Source organism: Podarcis filfolensis, assembly GCF_964270895.1.
Source record: "Podarcis filfolensis genome assembly, chromosome: 13".
NCBI classification, from domain to species: Eukaryota; Metazoa; Chordata; class Lepidosauria; order Squamata; family Lacertidae; genus Podarcis; species Podarcis filfolensis.
This window is the reverse complement of record NC_139615.1, coordinates 53,370,272-53,389,637: the sequence shown is the minus strand read 5'-3', so window position 1 is coordinate 53,389,637 and position 19,366 is coordinate 53,370,272. Positions and strand designations below refer to the sequence as shown.

The following is a 19,366-nucleotide window of genomic DNA, read 5'->3' as shown; positions in this document are numbered from 1 at the left end:
AGGCTCCTGTCCCTGCTTCGCAGGCAACCTGCCTTGATTCTTTCTGCCCCAGGTGCAGAGAGCTCACCTCAGCCATGAGTCTGTCCCGGGCCTTGCGCTCCTTCTCCCACTCTTGTTCTCGCTTCTCCCACACTTGCTTGGCTTCCTCCCTTTGGTGGGGTGGGGCAGGGGTGGGGTGGGAGAGAAAGGAGGGAGTGACTTTGAGTGCCAGAGAGGTGTCATGGAGGACAATAAACTTTTTTCATAAAAGTAGGGGACCCCACAGCTGCTTTGAGAACTGAAGAGCACTGACCCAAAGAAATAATAGAACTACAGAGTTAGGAGGGACCCCAAGGGTCATCTAGTCCAACCCCCTGCAATGCAGGAATCACAGTTACGAGATTCCTCCAAGCTCATCACAGATCCCCTGCCAGATCCTAGGAGCCCTCTCCACCCACAGCTGGACCGCTGGCTATGCTGGCTGGAGCTGATGCAAAACCTGGAGGGCACTAGGTGGAGCGGGGGGGGGGGCTGGCGGCTGCTCTTCTCCAGCTGTCTCCCCACCACCGCAACCACAACAGCTAAGCCACTTTTGCAGGGTGAGGTTTGTCAGCTACAGGGAAGAGGAGGTTAAGGGGTGATATGATAGCCATGTTCAAATATATAAAAGGATGTCACATAGAGGAGGGAGAAAGGTTGTTTTCTGCTGCTCCAGAGAAGCGGACACGGAGCAATGGATCCAAACTACAAGAAAGAAGATTCCACCTAAACATTAGGAAGAACTTCCTGACAGTAAGAGCTGTTCGACAGTGGAATTTGCTGCCAAGGAGTGTGGTGGAGTCTCCTTCTTTGGAGGTCTTTAAGCAGAGGCTTGACAACCATATGTCAGGAGTGCTCTGATGGCGTTTCCTGCTTGGCAGGGGGTTGGACTCGATGGCCCTTGTGGTCTCTTCCAACTCTATGATTCTATGGAAGCAATTGCTCCTCTTCCCAGCAGCCTTTGCTTCAGCCACACCGCCGAAGGGAACGCTGGCAGCAGCTTGCTCCACAGCCCGCCCTCCATCCCATTCTCCCACCTCACCTGAAGACGGTCTCCAGCTCTGCCTCCCGTGCTTTTTCCAGCTGGAGCTGCTCCTCAATGACATTCTTCATCCAGGCCACGACAGCCACCGCTTGCTCCCGCTGGGCAGACTTCAGGCGCTGGTCCTCGTCCTCTTGTTCCATCAGCGCCAGGAGGATCTGCCTGTCCTTCTCCTGCAGGGCAGACCAGGAGAAGCTTCCGTGGGCCAGCAGGGCTCCAGGGCCTCAAGCCAACAAGAGTCCTTCCCAGTCCCTTGGAGTCAGAGCTGCTAGGGACAGAGCCCAGGACCGTCTGTGTGCAAAAGGGCGTACTCTGGCATGGAGGCCCAGCCGCTTCCTTAAGGCAGGGCCAAGGTGGTTGGAAGAGATGGGAGGTAGCAAAGGCCTAGCAAACCAAAGAGGATGATCAGGCTGCCAACAGTAGAACAGCCGCCAAAAAAGCAGGAATACCACAGGGAAGGCGTCTCCAGCATTGTTGGCTTTACAAAAAATGTTGAGATTTGGCAGCAGGCTGAGGGGGGCGCATCGGAAGATGGCTGACAATAACATCTCTCCGACCCACACGAGGTAATTTGGAGGCTATGATGGGAGTAATTAGCCTCCCTACCCCCCCCCAGGATGGTGGGGGGGACTGCCCTTGCCTGCTGTGCCCTATACCACCCCCGAATTTGTGGGGATGGGGGCACTAGGCACAAAGCCCTCCTGTGGGATTCCGCCGCTCCTGGACGCCGTCCCTGATCCGCGCCACTAGCTGCAAGAACTTCAAAAGAAACAATTTGAATGAAGGAATGCACATATTTCAAGGAAGGAGGGGGAGTAAAGACTGCTAACAGAAAAGATCTCTGATAAAACAAGACAAGAATAAAACATGAGAAGATACGCCAAGATATGGTATGGCAAATGACTGATGGGGGAGGGGGGGAACTTTCCTTTCTTTCCTTATGTGATTAAACAAGATTCCCCTCCCCTCATGAGTCAGAATTGTCGTTTTAAGGACTCAAGCTGTGGATTTAAGGCTGTGTGGAGATAAACTTTCGAACCAAAGCATGTTTTAAGAAGAGCATGGAATGTGTAAGAGCTTTGGAATGACGCAGTTAAAAATGCCGTCGCCATATTGGGAAGTTCTGTCGGAGGTCTTGAGTCTGGGAGGAGAAAGAGAGAAATAGAGCTATTTATATATTGTGGGTGAAACTCCTCAGAGGGACTTAAGAGCGACAGTTTTGCGAGATTAATGATGGAAAGAGCGATGTTATCTATGAAGGTGATGATATATGGAAACCATCTCGATTTGAGGATTGGAAGAACAGAAAAATTCACACAGAATTATTATTGGTGTTTATTGGCTTAAGGAGACTATCAGAAGAGATCATAAAGAAAAAAGAGAAAATATATGAACAAGATGTGATGTGGAAATAGCAAGATAAGACTGGATAGAATTATGAACTCTGTTTGGACTGATTTGGATATTAACGCAGTAGCAAGAAGATGATCAGAATCCCCCTTCGGATCTTGAAATATGGGTCCCCCCAACAAAATTTAAAATTCGGCTTTGTAATTCGGAATTTATGTGATGTGATTTAATTTGATTTGATTGGCCGGTTAATAAAAATTATTTTAAAAAGAGAGAGAGAGAGATTTGGCAGCAGGCTGTGATGCAATCAAGGCAAGTGCCACTGACCACGGGCAGGGTGCAGCTCCTTGTACTCCCGAACTGAAGGGGTATGGGACAGCCATCTTACCAGCCTTCAGCTGTGCTCTGGGCCTGAAGCACAAAGCATTCCAGTGGCGCCAACTTACCAGCTCCTCCTGGATCCACTGGGCTCGCCTCTTCAGTTGGGCTTGATACTGGTGCCTCAGAAAGCGCCTGAGAAGAGAGAAGAGGAGAGCCAGACTTTGTAATTCACAGGAAGAGCCAGAGAAAACAAGCAGGGGGGCTTCAGAACTGCCCCAGCTTGTTAAGTTCTCAAGCGCAGCTAAAAGTACATTTCAGCTACACAAAAATGTAAACAGCACCCCATAGCATGTGCAAACTGCCTCACTTTCACAAGTAAAGGCACCCACAGGGTCACTTTTGGCAAGGTGGAAGTTGCAGCTGCCTAATATATCTTGTTTGAGAAATTAAGTACTGGCGCTGACCCATCCCCTAGCCACGGATAGGAACCCTGCACCCCTAAGCCTAATTTCAAGCAGGTGTCCTGGGAGGAAGCTACAGTGGGAATGAGGGGAAAGAAGGAATGAGATACAAGGGGGGTGTCCCTCACTTATGGCTCTGGCACTGCCAGGAATCCACCCAACAGATTTCTCCTCAGCCAAATAAAGGTTCCCCCATTCCTGCCCTCCTCTCTCATCACCACGACCACCACCACCTCCCAAATCCTTACTTAGCTAGGGAGGGAACTAAATAGCAGCTCTCAGGGCAGCCAGGTGCCCTCTGCCAACCCCGTCATGTCCTCTGCTCTCCAATAGCCGTACCCAAGTTCAATCTTCTTCCTCTCCTGCTCCTGGCACTTCCGCTTGGCCTCCAGGGCTTCCAGCTCCCAGTGCTGCCTGAGCAGGTTCTCCTCTTCCCTCTTCAGCTTTGTGGCCTGAGAAGAAGAACGACCCAGAATCCTTCATCTCCAGGCTCACCTCCCTTTCCCAGCAGGAAAGCAGGGGGGGTGGGGGACAGAAGCTGCTAGGGAAAGGAGGGGCTGGAGCTGCCCCTGCAGCAGAGGCTGCACACTCAGCATCCCAGATGCACATGACCAGGAGCTGCTTAGCTCTTGCACCTCCTTGCCGCTTGCCCCCACAAGAGCCAACCAATTGCGGGCATGTGCCGCCGGGCACCCAACACTCCTCCTGGCAGGGCACATCTTCCTCAGCTCCAAAAGCCCTGGAGCAGCCACGTGGAAGCGTGGGTTGCACTGACACCCAAAGCTGGGTCAATTTATAACAAATACCTTCAGTTCATAGTCCCCAAAGGCCACGTGGGGCCTGCCCCTAAATCCCACTTTCTGTGGTGGTCACATATGGGAAGAAGGAGAAGAGGGAGAGAGGCTTGGTTCAGGGATCTGCACCTGCACCAAGGACAGAGTTACTGTCTCTCTTCCCCCAGCCCCACCCCCAATCTCATCTCTGACTTTTCTTCCAGGGGACTGCCACAAAGAGAAGCAAGACAAGACAGATGGTGGGTGGGGGGCGGGGACTGGCACTTGCAATCCTCCACCAGCTCCCTTTCTAGCACCATCCCCTCAATGCCAGGCCCCAGCATGTACCTCCACCTCCCGCAGCTGCAGCTCCTTCATCTGCTGCCGCAGGAACTCTGCCTGCTTCCTTTCTTCCTGCTTCCGCCTCTCCTCCTCCTCCTTCATCCTCTCCAGGGCTTCGCTCCGGGCTGCCTCGTATTTGTTTTCTGCACGGATCTTCTCTTCCCGCTCAGTGGCTTCTCGCTGGATCGGGGTCAAATGGAAGCGTGAGCATCCTGTCCGTCTGCTGCCTTCTCAAGGCTGAAGGAGCAGGGAGAAGGGGAGACACGGGGCACCAGGCCCAGGAAGCCTGCAAAGAGGCACACTGTGGCTCCTACCTGTTGCTTCTGAGTCAGCTGATCTCCCCAGGCCTCCACCACGTGATCCTTGTGCAGTTTGGACCCAACCTGGTGGGAAGGGACAGAAAGCAGGAGCTCAGCTGTCTCAATGAACTGCTACCCGTCCCCCATCCTTTGAGCTGCAGAACTTGCTTTAGAGGGGAGCAACAGCACTGCTTCCCATTCCAAGGTTTGAGCTGGAGGAAAAAGGCAGGACCATCCTGATACAAAGAAGCAGGGAGCCAGGGTTGGCCTTGGCACCCAGCATCCTTGGGCAGGATACAGGACACACTGCCGACACCTGCCCTGCTGCCACCTTTTTATCAGAAAGGTTTCCCAGCCAGATATTCCCACCAGCACAAAGCAGCAAGAGTCTAGTGACAATGCTCATACCCCACAATGCCCCAGAGTGACCCAACACCAGGGGGCTCAACCCAGCCATGTTGCTCAGAGTGCCGCTGGTGCCCCCCTTGCCAGGAAGCCTACCAGGGCCTGAGGAAAGGCACTCTGCCTTGGAGCTGGTCCAGCCTGGATCCTGCCCCAAGAGGAGACTGTCCTACTCCGTCCCCCTGACAGAGCTGCATTCTGTTCTAATGCACACACACCCCAGGATTCCTTGGGGCAAAATGATGCTGGATTGTGCCCTTGTCTCTCACCTCTCGGAGCTTAGCACTGTTGTTCTTCCAGCACTCGTACAGACAATCCTCTGCAATCTGTTAAAAAAGCAGAACTCAGAATCCCTCATGCAGGCGGCACCAGAGCCTCACCCGCTTGCCAGTTTACTTCTGTTCTCAGACACAACAGTACAGGAATGTAAGCATGGATATCCTGTTACATCAGCAATGGGAAATGAAATTACTGACACCGCTTGGGGATGCGCCTGCAGTGGCAGAAGAATGCTGCTGGGAAAGGATGCCTTTGGCAAGACCTGGAAGCATCACTAGGCAACATGACGGTGGCTTTGACCACCAAAGCTGCTGCAAGTCAAGCTTTGGCTCCTGCAGCTGCCTCTGGGAAGCCTGCAAATGCAGCAGCACTTATGGACAATGAGGCACTCACAAAGTAGACCTGTAGAGGAACCAGACTTGCCAGCAGATACACAGCCTTCCCTTCCTCATCCTGGGAAATTCTTACACTCAGCTGGTGTGTGCCCCACCCCCGCACCCCCCAGATGGTTTAGAAGAGCAGACCAACATTTCCCATGGCAGAGATCACCTCCTGACAATTCTCTCAGCCCTCCCAGTGCTTCTGTGAATGCTTCTGAATGTCGTCCTATGAGGAAGAGCCCTTAAGACTCTCTGATTTAAGACCCTGACAAAGGATGTGTCTCTCTATTGTAACCGAAGGAAAGTTGCAGCGGGTTGGACTAGATGACCCTTGGGATGCCTTCCAACTCTGATTCTATGAGAAATAGTCTTCCTTTCAGACTGACTTGTTTTCTCCGCTCCTCTCTGGCTGACTTCAGCTCGTCATGTCTCCGCCTCTTTTCACTCAGGTCTGCATCCTTGTTCAGCTGCAGCTCCTGCAGCTCTGCTGCCAGCATCTCACGCTCCTCAAAGAGCAGCTTCTGGAGCTGCCTGCGTCTCTGCTCCAGGCTGAGACACTTCTCTTCCTTAAGCTTCTCACGGTGATAGGCGGTCATGCTAGCAAAGGTTTTAAAAAAGAAAAGCGAAGATGAAAATGGTAATATTCTGCTGGTCCCAACCTTGATCCCTTTTTCAAGTTTAGCTTCTAAAAACAGCCCTGATTTCCCTAACCTTCTTTAAGGATGTCCTATTCTCTTTACTGGGACGCGGGTGGCGCTGCAGGTTAAACCACAGAGCCTAGGACTTGCCGATCAGAAGGTTGGCGGTTCGAATCACCGCGATGGGGTGAGTCCCCGTTGCTCGGTCCCTGCTCCTGCCAACCTAGCAGTTTCAAAGCACATCAAAGTGCAAGTAGATAAATAGGTACCGCTCCAGCAGGAAGGTAAAAGGTGTTTCCGTGCACTGCTCTGGTTCGACAGAAGCAGCTTAGAGTCATGCTGGCCACATGACCCGGAAGCTGTATGCCGGCTCCCTCGGCCAATAAAGTGAGATGACCGCCACAACCCCAGAATCGGCCACAACTGGACCTAATGGTCAGGGGTCCCTTTACCTTTATTCTTTGTTGTGACACACAACACTGATGCTGGCGCTCCCAGTTTGCTGCAAGCTTGCAGAGAGCGGTCCTTTCTTTCCTGAAGAAGTGTAAAAAGTCTGACCCTCTCTCAGATTCTAGTGCTTGTTTACACTTCAGCTATTTTACTTGCATTTCAGCTGCCGGGGACAGCTAACAGGGCTGTGGAGGAGGGGCCAGGGCCTTTGCCAGGGCTGCTCTCTCCCTTTCTTGTGTTTGGACAGAGTTAACAGCAAATGCAGCCAAAAATTCTACCCACGCATTATTCAAGTTGCTGCTTCTCCCCACCCTGCTATGGGTCCCCACTGCCCCCTAGCCTTGCCTTTGCTTGTAGGAGTGGCGTGAACTCCACTGGGCCTGCTTTGAGCTGTAGACCCCAGACTGTTGAAAATAGCGGCTGTTCAGCTCCCACAGTTTCCGGAAACGGGCTTCTTGCTCACGGTGGTGCACAATCTGCTGCTCAAGGGCTCTGCTGCGGTTGCTCCAAAACGAAGGGATTGTAGGCAACGCCATCTGGGCAACTCTGGAAACTCTGGATTAAACACCTCGTTCCTGAAGGACATGAGAAGTATTAGTTTTAACAGGTGCATGAACCGTCAGCCCACTGAGCTCCACTCCCCATGCAGGCCAGCTGCCCCAAGCCCCCAGGCACTCGGCATTCCATGGCTCAGAGCCTCCCCAACACACACTCTGCAACACAGACCTGGAACAGATGGAGAGGAGTGTGTTTTCCCAGCTGCCTAGATATATTACGGCTGCAATGTTTAGTCCATTCTGTCACTTAGATCAACTAAAAAATTGGATCAAATATAGGAAGTATCTGTTGGTTGATTGAGTAGCAGAATATTTTAAAAGTTATTCACATAAGTGGGAGCTGCTGCCGGCCTGCCAGGCCACTCTGCTCCAGGGGCCTGCTGTCCTGGGACTGGAGGACAGATGGGCAGCCCACTCTGGCCTTTGCCACTGGGGAGCAGCACCTGCTGCCTCTCAGGGAGGGTGGCTGGGAGATGCATGACTATTAAAAGGGGTTAGGCAAACGCATGGCAGGTAGAGCTAGCAGTAGCTACTATAGCTGTGCGCCACCTCCACTGCCAGAGATGGCAGGCCTCTTAGCAAGAGGCGCTGGGGCCCACAAGCAGGGAGAGTGCTGGGGCCCTCGCGTCCAGCTTGCAGGCATCTGACTCCGGTGAGAACTGAATTTTGCAACGGGGGGGGGGGGAACCTTGCATCTGATCCACCTTCAGGACTCGGAAGGGGGCAGAGGAACCAACTGGTGCCATCCATCAGCTGATGGGCTGCATTGTGCACTTTGCCCTCAGCTATATTTCGATCCTGCAGGCAGGAACTACCTTGTCTGTTGAAATCTGCACTGCAGCTAGAAGACTTAAAGTGCTTTACGCGTGTTAATTGTGTGCGTACCAAGCATCGTCCTAGGACCTGCGACAGCCTCCCTATTGCCTCGCCCCAGAAGAAAAAAGCCCTTTCCGAAAGGGCAATGCTCTGACGCGCGAGCGCACCAGGAAAGAGCACGCCGCGGTTTTCGCAGGCTCCTCAGCGCCTGGCGGGCCCGGGAAAGGCCATGAAGCCCCCGGGATGTGAGGCGGGGGGGGGCGCCGCTGCCTCCCGGCCCAGCCTGCCTCACACCCGCCCCTCGAGATCCCTGGATAAAAAAGAGGGAAGGGAAAGCAGATATGATCCATTCAGTCCTCAGTCAGGGGGCCCTCGCCGCGAAAGAGCCTCCGACGTCACACAGTCGACGCCGTGACGTCAAAAGGCGAACCGTTTTCACATCGACGCGACGCGCTTCTATGCGCAACACGGCGGAAGCTGTTAAAAGAAAAGGTAAATCCTGTATTTAAATATGTAACAACCACAGGGCGATAGCCAACTACCGCCACCCACCTGGAGCCCCGGACGACACGCCGCCGCCTCCGCGACTCCTAACGGCTGAGCTGCTTCCGGGGCCGCCAAGCGGCTCCATGGCAACACTTCCGGGCCGGGCTACGGGGGCCGCCGAGGGACACGCCTCCTCCGAGCGCTCCGCGATTCCCGTCCCGCCTTTCGAGACGGACGGGCGCTGTGGAACCGCCGCAGAGATACGAGAAAAGTTGAGAGAAGCACCTTGCTTCGCACGCGAGTCACTTCCGGGTCCCCGTCCGAGACTCCTCCTTGCGAAGTCTGCGCTCGTTTCTTTGACCAGGTCAGCTGAGGCTGGTGGAGGTTGTAGTCCATCTACTGAAGGCATTCAAAGACCTTAAACCAGGGTTGCCCAACCTTGTGACGCCAACTGCTGGTGGACTACAACTCCCATCATCCCTAGCTGCCAGTACCAGTGGTCGGGGTGATGGGAATTGTAGTCCAAAAACAGCAGGCGAGGCGACCCAAGTTTGGGCAACCCCCTTTGAAACAGTCCTGGGCTTCGCCCAAAGAATCCTGGGAACTGTAGTTTGTGGGTGGGGTGAGAGTTCGGAGGAGACCTTCCCTGCTCTCCTCGCAGAGCGGCAGTGCCTCTTCCCGGAGGAGGAGAAGCGGGGAATCCCCTGCTGTCGCTCCGCCCCGTAAGCCCCGGGGCGCCGATGGAAGGGCCTCCTAGCGCAGTCCTGGGCTGGTGCGGATGTGGCCGAGATGCCAAGCGGGGGCTTCTTCCCTTCTAGGGCTGAGCCTGGAAGCAAGCCAGCTTGCCCTTTGCATGCAATCTTTTTCTGGAGCTATTTGCTGGAGGTATTTGTCGTCTCCTGCTGCGCGTCCTGCTTTCTGCTCGGATTCTCTTCCCTGTCTCTGGCTGTTGCCCTCCTCGCTTCTGTCTGCATTTCATGTCCTTAATGCACTGGACCCCCGAGGTCGCAGAGGGTGTGGGGCTTGACATTTCTTTCAGAATCTGCAAAAATAAAGGGACCCCCCTCTCTTGCCTCTGCTCCCTTTCTGCCCCTCCATCTTTTTTCTTTTCTTTTTCTGTTGCAAAGGTGACTTTGGTAAGTGAGTAGAGGACTTGAATGGGCCCAAATGAGATTAACAGATTAGAAAAATTATGTAGAAGAAATGCTTGTGGCCAGGATGTAGAGATATGGGAATAGTTCAATATGTATGTTGAATCCTATGATCACAGAATCTGAATGTTTGAAACCCCCATTGTTCTAGGCGCATTTTGCGACAGGGAATTTCATTAGCACAAGCAGTTTCTGAGCTCTGGGAGCAGTACTGCACCTAAAATTTCAGATTAAAGCTGCAGAGTGGAAGGAAAGGAGGACCTTTTTCTGCCTCCAATTTAAGAATATTAGGGGGGTGGGCAGGGAAAGGACTAGACCATGTGAAAAATGAACATAATATTTTAGCTGCAGTTCATTCATTTTCAGCTTTGTATTTTTCTTATTAAAAAAGTGCACCTAGACATTCTGTTGTTGTGCCCATAACCAGCTCCTAGCTTCCATATCTCAGTTTCTAACCCTGCAGAATCTATAAGTTTAAAAATTATATTGGTTCTGCTCTTGTGCTGTACAAGCCATAGATTCTCACAACTAAATCTCACATACTCCATTTATATGCTACACTTTATAATCTCTGATCAGTTTACCTAATAAAACTGTAAAATAAGGTTTAAATCCCAGGAGAGTAAATTGCAAGAGCACTTTTTCTGCTGAGTTGCTTTACAAATTGACATTCCTTGTGATTTTTTTGAAAGTCACTTTCTACTCAAATGTGAAACAAGGCTTCAAAATCTTGAATTTAATTAAACATGGGGGGGGGGAGCATTGCTATGGTTCCTGTTTTTCATCTTTTTGGGAGGCTATTTTTGCTTCTGTAAATGCTGGAGTTGAGAGAGCAACTTGAACACAACAGCAGCTGCAACATTCCCAAATTTTTCTCCCTCCTCCCCCCCAATTATTTTAACACCACCATGGAATCAGGGGTTGGGAAAACTGCAAAAGCTTGCTCCCTCTTTGGTGGCTGTTTTGGCTGGTCCTGATTGGGTGGTTTTGCCTTGTGGTGGATTTGGGAGTTCATTGCTTTGGCCTCCTGTGTTATTTGTAAAAAGCAGCTCTTGGGACAAGAACATAGTCCCGACACCTTCGGCTTATGCAGAATATAGACTCTAGTCTTCAAACAGAATTTAAAAGTACCTTCTGAGCGTGTTTACCAGGAAGTAACCCGTTCAGTGGTGTTTACTCCCAGGTAAGTGTGCATAGGGTTGAAGCCTAAACCTGCAATCCCAAACACATTTATGGGGGAGCAAGCGCAGCTGAACACAGTGGATCTTACTTCTAAGTAGGCATATACGACTGTGCTGTAAGACAGTCTTGCGAGTAAGTTCCTTTTAGCTCAAGCTGAATTTCTGTAGGGATTCAAGACCAAATGTTTATGGGGTTTCTGTATCACTGTAAACTGTTCCGGGAATGAAAGCAGGAGTGTCATAGATACAGAAAATCATTGTCATTATTAAAAATTAAAATTAGAATTATTATAGAGGGCAGGATTCCACACCTTCTGAGATTCATGTATTTCTACCGTGGCCACACCTAGACTTTTAAAATGTATCAAGATTAATAAAGCATTTCGGTTTACTTGTTGGGCATGAAAATATTGACAATATTAAAATTGTTTGCATTTTGTCTTGGGAGGAGCACTAAACTTAGCCACATCATAATTCAATCTCTTTGCCAGTAGCTGATCCATCTTCACAAGGGACAAAATATGTGACTGGTGCAGTTTTTATGGCCATCTGGCAGCTGGTGACATTTGGGAGGTGTACATGTTGTTCGAAAACAGTTGTCAACCTTTGTCCCACTTGCATCCCAGCCATCCCACTTGGAGAGCAGCAGATGGCTTTGGGGTGCAGCCAAGCAGAGGATTGTCCCTCCTGGCATCAGCTTCCTCGACCTTTCAGCCCCCAAAGATGTTTCCACGCAAAGTGAAAAACAGATATTCCAAGATGAACTTCCAAAGGTGCAGCTTTGGAAAATCCTTGCAGTAGTATTTGAAATGGCATGAAGACATCAGTTGGTTTAAAATAGGCTTAAAATAGTTAAATTCCCTAAGAATTGTGCACCAAATTGGGGAATCCCTGGAAAAGTTATTTGCTAGTATTTATATCATCCTTCCCCTGCCCACTTCTAAATGTGATGTCCGAAGCGGCTTAAAAGCAACATGTTGGCTGTTTTTGAGATATTAAAACAGTGATATTATTAAAACTATACCAAAGCACAGTGATGAAGCAGAAAAAGTAATAGCTAACAGGGAAAGCAGGTGAAGACAAAAGAACCAAAGGCTGTTATCTAATACCCTCTTACCTGGGAGTAAACCCTTTGAATTTGATGGGGCTTACCTTTGAATAGGCACACACAACAGAAAAATCATGAGCTCGCAGTTTGACAGAAGTTCCTAATAGTGATAACCTGAACTAATGTGGCAGGGAATTCCGCATGCCAATTCTACATATAGGCAAGGTTCTGTGTGTACCTAATTTGTGCTCCTGTACAAGTTGCCTTTGTTCATGTTTCAAGTTGGTAAAAACAGAAACTGCATTCTTTGCTAGGATGACAATTCTGTGGCAAGAGGCTAAGCATTCCATAACTCACATAAATTTAAGATTTGCTGTCCTTATTTTGCAGTATTTATTTCATTACCTTTGAGTTCTATTAGCTTGTAGTGCATGGAGCACAGAGCAGGCGTGATGACATCATCTGCAGTGATGCTAAGCTGATTGACACTCATTGTTCTGCCTAGTGCATGAGGTGATAAGGAGGCTTTCAAGTTCTACTATTGTGTGCAACAGATTAACAAAGCAAAAGTTGAGAAGGAAGGAAATAATCAGAGGCTTGCTCCTTCGTTCCTTTTCTTTGATGAGGTTCCTACTTCATGCAAGCAACTTCAGCAATTGGCTTTGAGGATCATCACAACGAGCTGCTGTCTTCAACATTTTACCACTACCCTCCTGCTGAGGCCATAAAGGCTAGGAACTTATGCTCTCACTTTTAACAGAAATAAATCAGAGACAGAGGAGCCATGGGGGAGAGGAACCTGTGCTGGGTTCTAACTCTCACTCCCCATAACCAGTTGGCAGTTCTGGCTGATGGGAAGGAGTCCAGCAACATTTGCCAGGCTGCAGATGCTTCCCATCCCTAGTTCAGTGGGTTGAAAAAGGACCTGTTTCTGTTCTGTACGTCTTCCAAACTTTATTGATGCAGGAATACAGATAGATGTTTCGGGGGACCCCCCCCCCAGTCAGTGGTTACTTCTTGATGTATTGCCTGGTCAAAGGAGGTGGCTGATGCAATAATGAGCCACTCTTTCCCTGCCCCCCCTCCCGCTGCAAACTATCATCACGTTACCATGCAAATGAGGGGGGTTGTTTTGACTCCTTTTTTTGGCCTGGCTCGGGACCAAGCGAATCTGAAGTTTACGTTCTTCACAGCAACAGCTGCCAAGCTCCTTCTCAGACTACAGTGGCTGCGCCTGGATGGGTGCGGTGATTCTCTAGTTCTTGAGAATGAAGACAGGAGGTTTGTAGATGGGGCCATTTGGTGGTGAGGGGGCTCCCTGGCTCAGAGAGGCTGGTAAGTGGCAAAAACCAAAGGAAGCTCGTATTTCTGCTAATGGTTATTTGTTTGTTTATGGTGCAGAGCAACTTCTACAGTCACCATAGAAATATGCCTAGAGTTGAATTTGGCAGGGGGTGGAGAAGAAAGTGCCCTCCATGTCTCAGAGACCCCTGTGAAGAGGGGCTGGTTGTTAAGCCACTCTGGGAATCGTAGCTCTGGGAGGGGAATAGCCGTCTCCTAACAACTCTCAGCATGGGAGAACCCATGACTGTTTAAAGCACTTTAAAAGTATGAGATGAAGGTGGCCTTACTTAGGAATAAGTCTTATTGAATTCAGTGGGATTTTTCATATAAACATCCATTTTTTACCTCTATGCTGTTTAACATCTACATGAAACCGCTGGGTGGGGTTATCCGGACTTTTGGAGTACGTTGTCAGCAGTATGCTGATGACACTCAGCTCTGTTTCTCCTTTACACCTGCAGTGGAAGTGCTGGACTGGATGAGAGCCAACAAAGGGAAGCTCAATCCACATAAGGCAGAGGCACTGTTAGTGGGTGGTTCCCTAGACCAGATGGGTGGGAGATCGCTTGCTCTTGATGGGATTACCCTCCCTCTGAAGGAGCAGGTTCGTAGCTTGAGGGTCCTCCTGAATCCTTGAGGCTCAGGTGGCCTCAGTGGCCCAGAGTGCCTTCCATCAGCTTCGGCTGGTGGCCCAGCTACGCCCCTATCTGGACAGGGACAGCTTAACTACTGTTCTCTATGTTCTGGTAACCTCTAGGTTAGATTACTGAAATGCGTTATAAGTAGGGCTGCTTCTGAAGACGGTTCGGAAACTTCAGATGGTGCATAAATTTGGTGGCCAGGCTGCTCACCAGAGGAAGACGGTTTGAGCACATTACACCAATCCTGGTCCAACTGCACTGGCTACCAATTAGTTTCCGGGTCCAATTCAAAGTGCTGGTTTTGACCTATAAAGCCTTGAGCGGCTCAGGACTGCAAGACCTCAAGGACCGTCTCTCTCCATATAACTGACCTGGACCCTGAGATCTTCCTCCTCCTCAAGAGGTCCGGAGGGTGGCAACACGAGAACGGGACCTTTTCTGCAGTGGCTCCCTGCTTGTGAAATGCTCTCCCCAGGAAGGTTCAGCTGGTGCCTTCATTATACACCTTTAGGTGCCAGACAAAAATGTTCCTCTTCAACCAGGCCTTTGGCCAATTAATATTCTACAGCCTTTTAAATGTGCTTGTGGGTACGGTGGGGGTATCTGTTTGGTTTGTTCTTAGTGTTCTTATGTATTTTGTGTTTTTTATATTGTAATTTTATGTTGTGAACTGCCTTGAGCTCTACAGTTGAAGGGTAGTTTACAGATTTAATAAACAAAAATAATAAAAATAATAAATGTTAAAAGCAAATGAATCCCCAAAAAGAATCTCCACCTTGAATTGGCTACCTGTAGTAAGCTGACACCCCCATGGACCAGCGCCTAGGATTGTGCTGGACATGACATTGATCTTGTGGGAGGCAGGATTGGGGGGGGGGGCGAGGTAGAGGAGAGGGATGGCCTGTGTCCTAAAGTGACACATCGGTGTCTGTGCCCCTGAGACATTTTGTTGTCAGGGGCCAAAGTGGAGACATTATGCTCCCCTCTGCAATTCCATATACAGCCCCCCCCTTACGCGGGGCTTAGGTTCTGGGGCCCTGCACACATAAGTGAAATTGAGTAAAGTGGGGATTGCAAAGTAAGGACACACACACAGAGAGAGACTCCCTCTAGAAATTGCTGGGGGCCGCTGCCCGGCCTGTTCCAAGCCTCCCCTCAGTTGGGCTACTATCCCTGAGCAAGGGAAGGCCAATTTATTTCTCCATTTATTTCTCAGCAACCTGCGTAAATGCTGGTGGGGTGCACATAAGGGGGTGCCTGTTCCAAAGCTGAGCAGATTGCCCCTCAGAATCTGCCCCCGAGGTGGCTGCCTCCCTCCACCTGACAGGAAGGCTGCCCCTGCCCCCGCCCTTCGAGGGATGACAGGTGTCTCTGTGCGGAAGCTCTTGCTCCAGGAGGCGGGGGTGTTGCCTGATGCTCAGGCCATGGCGCAGGAGAACAGGCAGACTTTGCCAAGGGGCTGCTTTTGGAGAATGAAAATTGTTATGTAATGAAGTTCTCACCCTGGGCCAGCAGGGGGATACTGTAGATAGTTTTCACTCAGGTCCACATATGCAAATAAGGGATTGAAAGTGACGTTCAGTGATTGGATAGTTACAGAAAGTGTTACAGTTGCGTTCTAGTGGAGCTCTATATAAGCAGGCTGGCTGAACCCTTCAGTTCAGTTCTGTTCTGGCCTGTGAATAAACAAGAGCTGTCTGAAGAGTCGCTGTGTCGTCTGATATGTTCACCCACAACTTAACAAAAATAGCTCATGTTTCAAGAACCCCTCTGGCTCAGCCACAGGACCTGGCAGCAGAGAGATAGATCAGCGAAGAGATTCCATTGGCTGCAATATAAAATACTGTAAGAGGTGGATCTTTCCTGGAGCAAAGGCCTGCTGTGTGTTGTCGTGTCTCTTTTTAAGTGAAGGTCTTGGGGCAGCAGTTCTACAGTGTGGTGGATGCTGTTGTTGTCTGTGTTTGTGCATGAATCTGGCCCATATGGTCCTTGGAATTCCTCTTAACTTGATCATGGGGTCAGAGCTGAGGAAAGCTCTTTTTCAGTTTTGAGGGGCCCAGTATCAATTCGTGTGTTTATAATTCTGTGGTGAGAATTAATAAAAACTTGTGGGGGAGGCAATTGATGCAGCAGCAGCAGCAGAACAGATTTTTTAAAATGCAAAATTATCCATTTTGCTGCTGGCTTTTCAATGCTGACGGGGGCTGTAGTTTGTCTGGAGAGCACCAGGTTGCCAAAGGTGACCTTAGGTTAACTTTCAGAACTCTGGAAGTGTGTGTTTGTGTGTGTGGTTTTTCCTACTACCACCCCTAAATATTCTTCTCTCTTTCCACCCCCATCCAGGATTTCTGAATGGTCCTGCTAGCTTTTTTCTCTTTGCTGACTTTGGCCTGGTTAGTTTGGACCAAAATGGCAAACTACCCAAGGAAACTGGTCGTGGAAGGGCCTGACCCAGACCAGCCACTTCCTTCCGAAACTCTGGATCTTCCCACCAATGGATCCCCCCTCCAACTCTCCAAAGCTTGTGGGTCGCAGCCCCCGCTGATGGGGCCCAGCCAGGACTCCGAAGATGCCTCACAGCAGTGCCCTCCTCTAAGCACGCAGGCCTCTGTGGGTGCCCCTAAGCAGCCAGAACACCCCTCCTGCCCCTGCAAGCCCCCAATTCCCCAGTCTGCCTCAGGTCATTTGGCCCAGGGCTCCCCAGCCACGGAGTCGGGGAGGCCTCTCAGCCGGGTCATCGTCCCTTCCTCAGGCCAGTCGCTGAGGCAAATGCGGTCCCTCTCAGGAGAGGAACCAGAGAGCAGCCAGGCCCAAGTGAGGCGCCAAGCAATGACCAAGTTTGTGCTGGGCTCTTTCGAAGACAACTCTTCTGATGACGAGCTTGTGGCTGGATCCTTCAAAATGGCGGGCAGGAGGAGGAGCAGCTTGGCCAGCATCGGGTCCTCGTCCTCCGTGGATTCCTCGCCGCTGATCTCCCTGTCGGAGACCAGTGGGGTGATGAGGTAAGCATCATGGCAGCCGGAGAGCCTGCTAGCAGCTGGGCCAGGCAAAAGCTTGTTTGAGCATGGCATGTGAAACGGGCACAATATGAGATCCTGTGCTCTTTGTCTTTCCTAACTTATGCCAAAGCCCCCTCTCCTTCTGATTCACACCAGTCTATCCTTCCTTTGCAGCTGAATGCCTATGACCTTAAGCAGCTTCCCCAACCCCATACCCTCAATAAGTTTTGGCTTGCAGCTCATGTCCACCCAGCCAGCATGGCCACGTTCCCCCCAAAGGATGCTTCGTCCTTCTGGGGCTGATAAGAGCTGGAGGGCACCAGGTTGGGGAAGGCTGAGCTTTAAAGGATGGGATGAGGAGCTTGTGGCCTCCGGATGTTGCTGGACTCCAACTCCCATGAGCCCCAGCTAGCGAGGCCAAGTGGCCCAGGATGATGGGAGTGGGAGTCTCAAAAACAGGCCTGCCAGCCATGTTCTGCTTTGACGGGGGGGTGGGGCGTCTTCTTGGTGGTGGCACATCCTGGGCTCCTTTGGGAGGAAGGGAAGGATACAAATGGAGTAAATAAACATATGAAGGAACCAAAAGGCAGAGAAGAAGCTCCTCGCTCCTCCTTTGTTCAGTTCAAGGTACAGGCCAAGAGATTTCTCTGTGCCTTTTCCCTCTTCTTTTATTTTTTGGCAAACTGATTTTTTATTTGCTATGCTCCTTGCTTGTTACTCCAACTGTTGAAGTTGTGGCTTAAAAAAATGTCTTTCATTTTGAGATGCTGAGGTCTCTTTCATTGTATGTCAGTTTAGAAATGTTTGATTTATGCTTGACTACTGCAATGCGCTCTATGTGGGGCTACCTTTGAAGGTGACCCGGAAACTACAACTAATCCAGAATGCAGCAGCTAGACTGGTGACTGGGAGCGGCCGCCGAGACCACATAACACCGGTCTTGAAAGACCTACATTGGTTCCCAGTACGTTTCTGAGCACAATTCAAAGTGTTGGTGCAGACCTTTAAAGCCCTAAACGGGCTCGGTCCAGTATACCTGAAGGAGCGTCTCCACCCCCATTGTCCAGCCCAGACACTCAGGTCCAGCTCCAAGGGCCTTCTGGCGGTTCCCTGACTGCGAGAAGCAAAGCTACAGGGAACCATGCAGAGGGCCTTCTCCGTAGTGGCCCCTGCCCTGTGGAACGCCCTCCCACCAGATGTCAAAGAGAACAACAACTACCTGACATTTAGAAGACATCTGAAGGCTGTTCAGGGAAGTTTTTAATGTGTGACATTTTAATGTATTTTTAATCTTTGTTGGAAGCTGCCCAGAGTGGCTGGGGAAACCCAGCCAGATGGGCGGGGCGCAAATAAATTATTATTATTATTATTATTATTATTATTATTATTATTATTATTATTATTATTTTATTGATTTAAAATTTAGACGTGGTTTCTGAAAGACGAAAATAGGTGATATGAAGAGGTAACAATCTCCAGAGTAGCTCAGCTTCATGGTAGCTCAGCATCCAGCCAAAGCCAGAACTTTTCTGTTTAAGAAATTCAGCACTCCCATTAATGACCCCCTTCTTAGTTCAGCCGGGGTCTTGGCTTGCAGCCAGTGGTGGATTTAGGTAATTTTAGATTGTGGACTTAAGGTTCTTTGGGGTCCCTTCTTGGGCATTGATGATTCTAATGGGTGGCGGCTGGAGGGCGGCAGCACTCTCCAGATAATAATGTATGCCTCACTCACTACAAATGGCCTTATGGGGTGGGGGCATTAAAAGGCCATGTGCATTGCTCACCATCCTGCATTGAGCATCCAGCATTTTTTGGCTCAAGGCTCCAAGGGCAGGGACTCATCCACATTTCTGTTTGCCCCATGATTTCCATGCACAGGTCCAAGAGGTTTTCGTTTTGTGCTGCCGCTTTTCCTGGGAAAACCTGAATGTCAATCTGCAGAAAACCCAACTGGAATTTGTTCCAATTCAGCAGTAAGCAGTGGGTTTTCCAGGAAAAGTGGCAGGACAAAAGATGAACCTCTCTGACCCTTGAATAGAAATCACAGGCGTAACAGAAATGTGGAGGAGCCCTTGCCTGTACCAGCTGCATAGCAGAAAAGGCAGGCACAGCTCTCTGCTTCATGTTAGTAAAAGTTAACTGTTAAAGCACCCGACATTTCCTAACAGCAAGGAGTGGTGAGTGAAAAGAGAGAGGAGCAGCGAGTTCAGATCCTGAAGCTGATGGAACTGTGTAGATGATGTGTAGATGGGGCAGAGGGAATGACCTGTTTGTTTGTTTTTCAGACGAGAAATTATTGTTGCTTATTTATTGAATTTATATCCCTCCCTTCCTCCCCAAAGAGCCCAGGGTGGCAAACAGATGGGCCATTTAAAACAAAAGCAAGGT

At 50.1% G+C, this 19,366-nt stretch overlaps 2 protein-coding genes across 20 annotated transcripts in view; one reads left to right on the top strand and one right to left on the bottom strand.

The window, feature by feature from the left end:
• The window catches only part of TCHP (trichoplein keratin filament binding), an 82,065-nt gene that overhangs the window by 2,509 nt on the left and 60,190 nt on the right, over window positions 1-19,366 (bottom strand). The window contains exons 1-11 of one of the 8 annotated variants that reach the window (XM_083583890.1): window positions 8,900-9,033; window positions 8,006-8,605; window positions 7,101-7,330; window positions 6,054-6,264; window positions 5,278-5,334; window positions 4,622-4,690; window positions 4,314-4,487; window positions 3,532-3,644; window positions 2,857-2,923; window positions 1,061-1,233; window positions 68-149 (exon numbers count right to left, since the gene is read on the bottom strand). In XM_083583890.1, coding sequence (XP_083440016.1) covers window positions 68-149; window positions 1,061-1,233; window positions 2,857-2,923; window positions 3,532-3,644; window positions 4,314-4,487; window positions 4,622-4,690; window positions 5,278-5,334; window positions 6,054-6,264; window positions 7,101-7,291 — 1,137 coding nt within the window. In that variant the 5' untranslated portion in view covers window positions 7,292-7,330; window positions 8,006-8,605; window positions 8,900-9,033. The other 7 variants (XR_014541272.1, XM_083583892.1, XM_083583891.1 and 4 more) reach the window with 7 other exon arrangements.
• The window catches only part of ACACB (acetyl-CoA carboxylase beta), an 81,529-nt gene continuing 71,412 nt past the window's right edge, over window positions 9,250-19,366 (top strand). For 8 of the 12 annotated variants that reach the window (XR_014541260.1, XR_014541261.1, XR_014541262.1 and 5 more), the window contains exons 1-3: window positions 9,253-9,499; window positions 13,188-13,329; window positions 16,323-16,981. Coding sequence is in view for 5 of the 12 variants with exons in the window: in XM_083583758.1 (XP_083439884.1) it covers window positions 16,332-16,981 (650 nt within the window). In the remaining 7 variants the exon portion in view is untranslated. Of the gene's footprint in view, window positions 9,500-13,187; window positions 13,330-15,322; window positions 15,825-16,322; window positions 16,982-19,366 lie in introns of those variants that run through there. The other 4 variants (XR_014541265.1, XM_083583760.1, XM_083583759.1 and 1 more) reach the window with 3 other exon arrangements.